Below are 12,835 nucleotides of genomic sequence, written 5' to 3' on the forward strand. Positions count from 1 at the left end.
TGAGAATAAGGTTCTTAGGAAAATATCTGGGGCTAAGAGGAATGAAGTTACAGGAGAATGGATAAAGTTACACAACGCAGAACTGCACGCGTTTTATTCTTCATCTGACATAATTAGGACGTTTGAGATGGGCGAATCTAGAAATGGATATAGAGTGCTAGTTGGGAGGCCGGAGAGAAAAAGACCTTTGGGGAAGCCGAGACGTAGATAGGAGGATAATATTAAAATGGATTTGAGGAAGATGGGATATGATGATAGAGACTGAATTAATCTTGCACAGGACAGGGACCGATATCGGGCTTATGTGAGGGTAGCAATGAACCTGCGGGTTCCTTAAAAGCCATTTGTAAGTAAGTATTATTATTATTATTATTATTATTACTATTACAATAATGAAATCAGGAAAAGAATATCCATAAAACAAATCGATCTTTACAGAAGAAACTATATCTGCCGTCTCAGAAAAACGACTAGTTGAGTACCTCTGTATGAACGATGAAGATGATCATAATGATGGTGATGATGATGATAATTATGACGATGATTATGACGATGCGAAGGATATAATGCAATTTTTAATTTTGTATAGAATGACAACGCGAATCTTATAAAAGGAAACGACATTTAATTTTGTGTTTCCCATCCGCGAAAATATGTCTAAAGAAGCTAAAATATCACAGAATCAAATTGTAAACGAGACTTAAATACGCTATGGAAGAATCAATTTTGGCATAAACTCCGAATCAGCATTTTGAGGGAATCTAGTGTCGGTAGAAAACTAGAAAGGCACTCTCACCTACACCGTATTGGATTTATTTCGGTAGCGTTAAATAATAAGACAGAGAAGAAGAAGAAGAAGAAGAAGAAGAAGAAGAAGAAGAAGAAGAAGACACAACAACGATTACTCTCGTTATAACATTCACATAAGAGAAAGAATACTTTAGTGATATGCTGTATTTGGGAGTGCACTGATAACCTTTTTTCACAAAAATGAATAGTCGAACTGGAATGCCAAAATAACAGCAGAACGTAAATCAACATAGCCTTTGCCAAATGTAAATACAAACATAAAAACACAAAAAATAAAATTAAAAGATAGAATGTCAAATTTAAAATAAATCAATAGAGGAGACAGACAGGGTTTTCTACTGTTACTTGCACTGTTTAACATGTAGGCCTATACAGGCTGTAAGGGGTATAAGTGCCGTCCTTTTCAGTCGTCGGGGACGGTCTACACAGGATTAAAAAATTTTCATACAACATAGAACAAAACTTAATAGTTTTCCCAGAAAAAAATATATTTCCTTATTTTATTTGCGTTATAGGCTACTGTTTATATCGTTAGTAAAATTACGAAAATAGTTACATCAGTAAGTATATCTAGCAAAGAGTTAATATTAGTTTAAATAAATATTTGTATGTTCTATTATGTTTTCGTGAAAATCAAACAATCTTTTGTCCTAGAGTAGGTCTTTCACTGCAAATCCAGCATTTCCTATATTTCCTACTAGGCAATACTATGAAGCAGTCAATGATCGAATTGTATCCCTTTGTAATGTAGGCTATGTTTCATTGTTACTTAAAGATATACTCGTTATCAAGACAACCTTAACAACATACTTCAAGAAGAGTAAAAAAAAAAAAAGCTCCTTATGTCTATGTTTGAAAATTTATAAAATCTTGCTTGTAGTCATTTTGATATAAAAATAGTAGGCCTACTCTAAAGCGGAACGGTTTCAGGATTAACTTAATTTCCTGTGGTTTTTTCTGCTATGAAGTTAAGTCAGTTATGCTGTGACGTCACCTTACTACCCCAAGCTCATGATCTTCCTTTCTCGTAATACCGGAAAAACATCACTCCCTTTCCTAATCCCACCGAAACCAATTGAACGTTCGTCTTTCCAATCCCACTGTTCCCATAAAAATCCATCCCTACAATATACAAGGCGTAGTCAAATGGATAAAGAGAAGTAAAACGAAATTGAACAATCATATAGAGAGAATACAAGGGGATAGACTAGTAGAAACTGCCAACGAAGGAATACTACCAGGCGAGAGACAACCAGACGACCCCACAGAATTTTGACAGCAGATTAGATTTCCTCTTAAGAGCTGTGGTTCCCAAACTTTTTGAAGCCGCGACCTATTTTTCGATGAGACTTTCTTTTCGACCCTCCACTACGGTACCGGCATTAACCCCATTCGAAAATTCTTGTAAAATCGAAAATAACGATAATTTTATTCAAAACCAGTGGGTACCACAGAAAGAATCACCAAAATATAGCTCGCGCGAGGAATGATTACCGAAAAGTAATGGTGGCGTTGCTGCCTGTTTTGCCGTGTGTATGTAGGCACGCCAAGGGGGCGAGAGATGCGAACCGATGGAAGTACCGTCTCTTCCAAGAAGATGAACAGATGAGGACATCGCTGTGGAAATAAAAAAACGTAGCAAGAGAATAATTCGAAGCTAATTAAACGCGCAAGATATGTTTACGAATGAAATAATAATACCGTGCGATACGCATTCACATGCAATGGAACAAACTAAAGTCGTAAGGTAACTATCACAACGCAAGACTGATTCTATCGATGTCATTTCTCTTCCGTCTGTACTCTTGAATATCATTCAAGCTATCTTGTGACCTTTTCTGTCGCCCGCTCTTCCTTATCGCATTGTTTGATTCGCATTCATTCCGTTGGTATTCCCTGCTTGCGTGACCTATAGAAGTATACATTGCAACAATGATAGGCAATATTAAATAAACATTATTTCTAATACTTCGAACTATTACCATCGTGGCACTACGATACAAAGTGGTCAATTCCATCAAAAGAAGGGAGTTGCAAACTTGTAGTTTTAACAAAATTTGTTAAGACATGTATTCATTATATGAAAATATTCTTTATCACACGAAAGTAGTCGGCCTGGGTGGCGCAGTCGGTAGAGTGCTGGACTTCTGTGTCCGAGGTTGCGAGTTCGATCCCGGCCCAGGTCGATAGCATTTAAGTGTGTTTCAATGTGACAGGCTCATATCAGAAGATTTACTGACATGTATTATAAAAGAACTCATGCGAGACAAAATTCCGGCACACCGGTGACGCTAATATAATCTCGTCAGTTACGAACGTCGTTAAATAAAACATAGTTTTAAAATGTTTAACACGAAAGTACATTATGATGGCTTTCGTGGAGTAATGTACTGGAAGTTATACAGTTACGAGCAGAACTTTTAATGTATCGGTGTAGGCCAAACGAGGAATCGGAATATGTATGCTGATATTTTCGAACACTTAACACTTCGAATATTAGTTTGCAAGGCCAAGATGTTAACATAAAGCCAGGGATAAAATCAACGGAATTATAAAGAAACTTGTTTTCTGGTCAACATCACTTGACAAATAGAAATTTGATTCATTCCAGTGCGTTAAAGAATTCAGAGAAAATTTAAATGCATATGATAGACAAATATTGAGTTTGTTTTCTGCGGACATGCAATTAAGTTTCTACAGTTTTAAACAGTTTTTTGAGTAATGTTCGGAATAAAATCAAAACAATTATTACGGGAAACACAGATGGATAATGAAACCATTTTCAGACAGTTGGCGTTCAACAGTCTGAAATTCCAGAAAAAAAATGGAGGGAAAACTTATTGAAATATTATGGAATGTTTAAACTAGACTTCTTGGCGGAGCATAGACCAGTTTTGGATCAAAAAAACGCAAGAATACCTCGAGCTTGCAAAAGTACGTGGTTCTTAAATTTTTTATAATAGGTCTATTTGCAACTACGTATTTATGTAAAATAAGTCTGTCTATGATCACTAGGGCCGTGACATCGGTATATTTGTATCAGTCTGAGGTGAACATACGACGGCGGGCAGAATGTAGTCGGAGTTTCAAGTACTGGCAGGAGAAGCGAATTTGACATACGTCTAAGCAAGCACGTTCCGTGTTTTGTATACGTTTATTGCGTATTATAAAATCAAGACAATACAATCATTGTATATAAGGGGAAATATCGGAAAGGTCTAAAATGCTGGTGAGGTTTGAGAATAATTTTTGGAAATCATACTTAAATTGTCACAAAGTAGTAAAACATAAGTCTGAAAAGATGTTTTTTTTTATATTTAGAGTTTTGCATTACAGTTTTTGAATGCCGAAAACGTATATGGCGTACAATTTTGCTTTCCCTATATTTAACTGTTACATTAATTTATTTATCACATCTATTTCGTACCTTACTTTTCTTGCATGTTGTTCCGCATAGTCGACCTGGTTCGCGAGTTGGTATAGCGCTGGCCTTCTATGCCCAAGATTGCGGGTTCGATCCCGGGCCAGGTCGATGGCATTTAAGTGTGCTTAAATGCGACAGGCTCATGTCAGTAGATTTACTGGCATGTAAAAGAGCTCCTGCGGGACAAAATTCCGGCACATCCGGCGACGCTGATATAACCCCTGCAGTTGCGAGCGTCGTTAAATAAAACATAACATTGTTCCGCATACAAGGTTATACTCTCCGACACTCGACGGTCATTTTCATTTGAAACTTTGAAAATGAATGTTGTTGTTTATTGCAGCAGGAACCGAAACCAGGCGAACAACATGCAAGAAAAGTAAGGTACGGAATAGATGTGATAAATAAATTAATGTAACAGTTAAATAGGCCTATAGGGAAAGCAAAATTGTACGCCATATACGTTTCCGGCATTCTAAAATTGTAATGCAAAACGCTAAATATTAAAAAAATATCTTTTCAGACTTATGTTTTACCACTTTGTGACAATTTAAGTATGATTTCCAACAATTATTCTCAACCTCACCAGCATTTTAGACCTTTCCAATATTAACCCTTATATACAATGACTGTATTGTCTTGATTTTATAATAGGCAATAATCGTATACAAAACACGGAACGTGCTTTCTTAGGCGTGTGTCAAATTCGCTTCCGCTGCCTGTACTTGAAACGCGTCGACTACATTCTGTCCGGCGTCGTATGTTCACCTCAGACTAATACAAACATACAGATGTCACGACCCTAATGATCACCATCAAAACAAAAGCGAGAAATTTCATTGAACTTGAAAATGAGATCATTGTATGTGTATGGAATACGAAGTCCAGATTGGAGAAGCTACTTTCTGAAGGAAAGGCACATTTATCGCATTTTTTTTTACTATGTTCAACGTTGTTTATGTTTCTAAATACGAAATAAGAGTAAGTTAATAAGACGGTTTTTATCTTATTTTGTAAATCATCTCGCGAACCATCTTAATTTCTTAACGACATCCCAGGGAGTCGCGACCACCACTTTAGGAACCACTGTCTTAAATAGATGAATAATGGATGACAAGGTAAGTAAGACAACAGGATAAAAATTCTAGTGTAAAAGAAGAGGAAGGAAGAAGATACACAACCGGACTGAATATTTCAATAAACTTATCTTAGATCGATTAAAAATGCTCATTAAATCTAAACCTATCTAAAGAAAAGAGTTTAAACGGTTGTAAAACACTATGGGTGCCATTCATAGACATTTCGCTAGCCCGCGCTACGAGCGTGCTAAACAGGATTCATATCATATCATATATCATATCATACCATATATCATATCATATCATATATCATACCATATATCATATCATATCATATATCATATCATATATCATATCATATATCATATCATATATCATATATCATATATCATATATCATATATCATATATCATATATCATATATCATATATCATATATCATATATCATATATCATATATCATATATCATATATCATATATCATATATCATATCATATATCATATCATATCATATATCATATCATATCATATCATATCATATCATATCATATCATATCATATCATATCATATCATATATCATATCATATCATATATCATATCATATATCATATCATATCATATCATATCATATCATATCACATCATATCATATCATATCATATCATATATATCATATCATATCGCTGACACTGGTTTATGAATACGAAAAACGTTAGTTCGCTGATCATCCACCGAAAGCCCGCGCTAAAAATGTCTATGAATACGGCCCTATGTGACGACGAAAAAAGAGGTAACGAAAAGGTAAACAACGATGACGACAAAAATTAAAAAGATGAAATGAAAACGACGATGATGACGACGTTGGTGGTGGTGGTGACAACGACCGCACCTACGAACATGACAAATTACGGAAACGAAAATTTCGAAAAATATAAGAACAAATATTGAGAGAGCAATGACGACGAAAGTGGAAACTAATTTTCTAATTTAATTATTATAATAAAATTCGAATAATTCGATTAATTTTATTCCTGTTCATTATGTCTGTCATTTGCGAGTATTAAAATCCTAATAAAAAAACCGGAAATGCTTATGAAGCTCTGACATTCCGAAATATTTAAATAAAACATTACAATCGCATGATGTGAAGGGTTCAGAACCATAGTGGGCAAAGAGCCATTTACTAAAACCGTAGAAAACAAGGGTTAAAATGAAGTATTACCATAATTCAATGGAAACATATAGCAAGTAATATAAAGTATACACATTAAAACTAAATGATATGTTAATCTTCATTAAACTATGGTATTCACTTTAACCCTTGCTTTCTCCATTTTTAATAAATGGCGCTTGGCCCACTATGGCTCTGAACCCTTCATGTATTATATCGAAAAATGTAATCCGTCGTTAATCCCAAATACAGCATAACACAGATAAATCTTTAAATAAATCCGATTAGTTTAAACCAAACACGATATTTTTTATTTACTTATGTATCATTCAACAGGCTCAATGGTTGTCCAAAGCACAGCCAAATTGATAAACCTCTGGCTTACTGAAATATTTTATATACAGTATCGATAATAAATTCATACAAACAACATTTTTTGAACGAAATACGTAAAAAATTTATATGGGTATTTAAATGAATTTACCAACGTGAAATTCCACTAAATTAGATTTTTTATTTTTAAATCAACGTTTATTAGATAATATTTCACTTTGTGTTTGTTAGAGAACAATAATTTGATACAGAACTTGTATTTTTTATTTTTAAATAATATTGGTTGTTAAAAGAAATGTCACAGAATTAATGTGCTGTACTATTACCATTAACCTACATACTGCATAGGTTATAGGCTAGGATCAGACACGTAATCAGAGTACCGGAGAAAGAAAATCAATGTGGTTATTGAAAAAAAAAATACGTACGAGACCACGATTCCGATACATTTATATCCAAAACGGTTCAAAACCGTTAGGCATACATAATGGATGGAAGTGATACAAACATTTGACTTAGCGTTGATCGTTCAGCAACAAAAATCCCCATGATTTTTTTAATTGTTATTTAACGACGCTGTATCAACTAAGAGGTTATTTAGCGTCGATTAGATTGGTGATAGGGAGATGGCATTTGGCGAGATGAGGCCTAGGATTCGCCATAGATTACCTGGCATTCACCTTACGGTTGGAGAAAATCTCGGAAAAACCCACCCAGGTAATCAGCCCAAGCGGGAATCGAACCTGCGCTCGAGCGCAACTTCAGACCGGCAGGCAAGCGCCTTAACCGACCGAGCCACGCCGGTGGCTGCCCCATGATTTGTTAAGCTTATAGTAATAGTGATGATGTTTAAAGATAAATAAATGTGCTTGATAAGATATTGCATTTGAAACATTACATACGAGAATATCTTTAAATGTAAAAATATTAAACTCATTAACATCAAAACAATTTCCTCCTTAATTAATGGTCCAATTAAAATATAAGGTAATCACTTGTTAATTATTCAAATAGGTATACTATCCTATGGAAAATCAGCATCACCTAATTTATTACAAAAATAATCATATTCATAAAGGACGACGAAGAGAAATACGTAATATTAAATAAACTAAATATATAATATTAAATAATTTATATTCTTTATGTAGAATTATCTATAAAATATTTTCGTATACAAGTGAACATGAAATATGCAGGCATATTCAAAACACTATGAGAAAGACACGTTCTAAATCGATATGCAAGTGAATATTACTCCAATTGATACGATATAAATATTAATAGGATCATAAAAACCGAAAATCATAAAAATGTTATCGACAATATCTTAAAAAAAAAAAACAAACTCAAAAGCACCGAATTGGATATCCACAATGACGTCCACCATCACCAGTTAAAAGTAATGACAGGCAACAATATCGGAACCTGTAGAATTCAGATTACAACACTCGATTCTCGACATGTCCTAGCTAGAAACGTCGTCGAATTTGCACTATAATATCTCTTACATAAAGTTATTAATTTTAACTTTGATTAAGTTACTAATCCGCAATATGAACTGCCTAAGAATTCAGTCAAGGGAGGAAATATTCCTATTATTCTGACCTAACCGGGAGAACATTATGTTATTTGCTATAAATGCAACAGTGAACTTTTTTCGTTATAATATAGTGCATTTATTAATCACTATATCACTATTTAAACATTCACTGCATGTGTAAGTGATGAACTGATAAGACATGCTTGAATACACGTTGGTCGCACTGTCACATCGTACCGGCGTGTCAGTCACTATTTACCTGGTGTCTCGCTTCGGCCGTTCATCGTGGGGGTTCAGAGCTGAGCGCAGCACATCTCGTCCGTCCGCAGCCGGGCGAGCCATTCAGATCACTGAGAGCTCGCTGATCGCTCTGCAGGCGCCGTCAAACAAAAGACGGGCGGCCCAATGTTTACACGCAGTTAAAAGCTTCCTCTTTATTGTTGCCATATCAAAATCGCAACATCACGTGCCTCATTACTAAATGCAGAACTCCGACGTGCGGAATAGTTAATTTCACCAGTAAATATAAAACTTAAAACAAAATGGACAGGTGTGTGGTTCGATCCATCGCTCGAAATAGGCTGATGTATCATACCGCAACATTCTATTTATGATTGTCATACCAGAACTATTAATTTGCGAAAATTCATAAAAGTGTTACGACCACTGTAAGCATAACGCCTAGAACTTCAGATTTCATAACGGGACTGGGTTCAAATCTCGGCCAGTACAAAATGAAATATCCTGTGAAAAAAATATGGTTTCGTGAGAGTTTTCGCGAGATATTCCGCTATCTTATGCAATACTTTCGTAATTTGTTCAATAATAATAATAATAATAATAATAATAATAATAATAATAATAATAATAATAATAATAATAATAATTATGAGGAAGAAAAATGGACATTACGACGAAGTGAAGAGAAGCGAATAGAAGCATTTGAAATGTGGATATGGAGAAGAATGGAACATGTGAAGTGGACAGACAGAATAAGAAATAAAGCTGTGTTGGAAAGAGTGGGTGAAGAAACAATGATGCTGAACTGAACAGGAAGAGGAAAAGGAATTGGTTGGGTCACTGGCTGAGAAGAAACTGCCTACTGAAGGATGCACTGGAAAGAATGATGAACGGGAGAAGAGTTCGGGGTAGAAGAAGATATCAGATCACAGACAACATTAAGATATATAGATCACATGAGAAAACGAGGAGGAAAGCAGAAAATAGGAAAGATTGGAGAAAGCTGGGTTTGCAGTGAAAGACCTCCCCTTGGACAGAATACTGAATTAATGAATGAATTAATTAATTAATTAATAATAATAATGTCCACCGCTGTGGAGTAACGGTTAGCATGTCTGACCGTAAACCAGCTGATCCGAGTTCAAATCATGTTTTTTTTTCTATTTTGTTTTCTGTTTTCGTTTTTCATTTGTTTTCCTTTGTTTTACTTATACTAATACAAACACAACACCCATGCCTGAGGCGGGACTCGAACCCACAACCCTTCGAACCAAGCGATAAGGACATGCCGTGCCCCTACCGCTTGAGCCATCCGGGCCGGCCTGGTTGGGACAAGTCTTGTGGTTGAGGTTTTTTCAGGTGTTTCACTCAATCCATCAAGAGCAAATGTTGAGTAACTTTCGGCGCTGGACCCTGGACTCATTTCGCTGGCATCTTCATCTAATCTCAGACGTTAGATAACCATAGCAGTTAATAAAGCGGCGTAAAATACCAAATTAAAATAAATAAATAAATAAATAAATAAATAAATAAATAAATAAATAAATAAATAAATAAATAAATAAATAAATAAATAAATAAATAAATAAATAAATAAATAAATAAATAAATAAATAAATAAATAAATAAATAAATAAATAAATAAATAAATACTTCTTAGTCGGTTTAACTTCCACTTTTCCGTCTTACATGCTCCTGCGATTAGGGGAGGGAGAATCACTGAATCACACACACGACATCTCACAAGTGCGGGTCTTCCTGATCATGGGATTACCCACTGCAGAGACGTCACAGGACAATCACAAGACAACGTAAAAACACCCAGTGGACGGAAGATGCATTTCTTTCATTTTCTACGGCGGGAATCGACACGAGCTAGCCACATTGTCGGCGGATATAATGATAATAATGATAATAATAATAATAATAATAATAATAATAATAATAATAATAATAATAATAATAATAATAATAATAATAATAATAATTCCCGTTTACAGCAAGCAAAGCCTACGACCCAAAGACTTGTTTGAAATAAATCATTATTACTGCACAAATCATCATCGAAGTACCAAAATGACATTGATTCTTTTTACTTGGTTATTAAACAACGCTATATCAACTACTGAGTTATTTAACGTTGATGGAATTTGTGATAGCGAGGTAGTATTTGGTGAGATGAGGCTGAGGATTTTCCATAGATTACCTGACATTCGCCTTACGGTTGGAGAAAACTTCGGAAAAAACCCAACCAGGTAAACACCTCAAGGGAAATGGGATACACGCCCGAGCTCAACTCCGGGCCAGCAGAAAAACGCGCTACCGCTATGGCGGTGGCTGAACATTTGATAATATTATCATCATTATTGTTTATTATTATTATTATTATTATTATTATTATTATTATTATTCCAAATATTAGATGGGACTCATTAGAGAAACTCCAGGCTTCAGAAATGATAATAATGGCAAAGATTATTATAGATTTGAACTGCATATAGGTCTAATTTATATTATTATATCAGTAGGAAGTATCGAAAGAGGCCAAACATTTTTTTTCCGAACTTAAAAATTTAGGGGTTCGCAAATTATGGTGCCAACGTTACGCATAAAAGATTTGGATCTCCTAGAATCACTTTTAACCGACTTATTATGACTTGTTTTCCACCCAGACACAACTCCGTAATACTAAATGGAAACTTAAGTTTTTATTTTTAATAGCTTTTCAGAAACTAAAAATTGTAAGAAAGACGTGTCTACAGCTCCATTGAAAATGCACCTAAGAATTAAGAAAATAAAATAAATTAAAATTTTACTTTATATGCTAATCTTTGGATCTCCTGCGGCTCGATGAAAAATGTAAACAGAGACCTAGTTTTTTACTGCTTATAGTAGAGACCACAAGCCAGTCAACGCGCTTCCTCACTCGAGACTCGCGCATACGCGGCGCGAACTCAAGGTCATGCTCGCATCGTAGTATATACCTGATCGAACGAGACCACATTTCAATCGTGTTATTAGTCACGAAATTGTGGTGTTGGACTGGATCACTGTGCAAGCGTTACATCGCTGTTTCAATCCTGGTACCCCTGGTAGAAATTTGCTTTAAAGACTATATATACAGAGTGATTCACGAGGATTTACCGTCCCTTACGAAGCTTATTTCCGAAGACATTCTGAGCAGAAAATGTCATATAAACATTTGTCCTAATCTCAATATTTTCAGAGTTAAAATAATTTGAAATTGTTTGTGAAATACCATTATTCTTGAGTTTTAAGGGTAAAAGAATATTACAGATAAGGAATGAACTATCCAAGAGTATCATTTATTTAACTAGCGAATATGCTGAAGCTAAAATTGTGTTGTTAGTTCCATAGTTGCTTCGTACAGAATTTTTTTCGATCTTTAACTACAAAGTTACATTTTCTTACGAATTTAGGCCTATCACAGTTTTTACAATTTACACCACTCTCGTAAATTCTTGCAGACTGTACATTAGGATGCATAATTAAATGTAAAGAATCAAGTTCCTAAAGTCGTATGATTTGTAACAATTTTTGTGATAAGTGTGTGAGAATGATGTAATTTTTAGTTAAAAATTGAAAAACAAAATCTGTACAAAGCAATTGAGAACACATTTTCAGTTTCATACCGTTAGCCAATTAAAGAAATGATACTTATGAATAGTTCATTCTATATTCTTTTACCCTTAAAGTTGAAGAAAAAAGTTATTGTACAAACAAATTCAAATTAGTGTGACTTTGAAAATATTGAAATTAGGACAAATGTTTACAGGACATTTTTTGCTCAATGTCTTCGGAAATAAGCTCCGTAAGTGACGGTAAATCCTCGTGAATCACCCTAATGTATACATAGGTACGTGTATATATATGCATGTATATGCATATGTATGTATATATATTGAATTTAGAAGTTCTTTAGATAATGCAAAGTGTTTGTGGAATCAAACATCTTTCTTGAGACTGACTAGTGTAAAATTTCTTAATTATATACACTGTATACGTGATGGTCGTAGGAAAGTTCCACGGATAAACAAACTCAGTTTTTGGATGCGATAGAAATATGTAAGATTTTTTCATTAGAGAAACTGTGTAGATGGCGAGAATGGAAATATGTAATTTGAAATGCATATATGGCAAATAAAAGAAATGATTTTGTACGTATTTTCTGTGTGAAATGATTATTAATATAATAAATGACAGGTGTGAAGCAA

General features: G+C 34.5%; 1 protein-coding gene across 4 annotated transcripts in view; it reads right to left on the reverse strand.

The window, feature by feature from the left end:
- LOC138700019 (aminopeptidase N-like) overlaps positions 1–12,835 on the reverse strand; it is a 172,575-nt gene that overhangs the window by 84,564 nt on the left and 75,176 nt on the right. Inside the window, exon 1 of one of the 4 annotated variants that reach the window (XM_069826304.1) lies at positions 8,620–8,758. The exons of 2 other annotated variants lie outside the window; for them this stretch is intronic. In XM_069826304.1, coding sequence (XP_069682405.1) covers positions 8,620–8,644 — 25 coding nt within the window. In that variant the 5' untranslated portion in view covers positions 8,645–8,758. Of the gene's footprint in view, positions 1–8,619; positions 8,759–12,835 lie in introns of those variants that run through there. One more of the 4 variants, XM_069826307.1, reaches the window with a different exon arrangement.

This window comes from Periplaneta americana, chromosome 5 (assembly GCF_040183065.1).
Source record: "Periplaneta americana isolate PAMFEO1 chromosome 5, P.americana_PAMFEO1_priV1, whole genome shotgun sequence".
NCBI classification, from domain to species: domain Eukaryota; kingdom Metazoa; phylum Arthropoda; class Insecta; order Blattodea; family Blattidae; genus Periplaneta; species Periplaneta americana.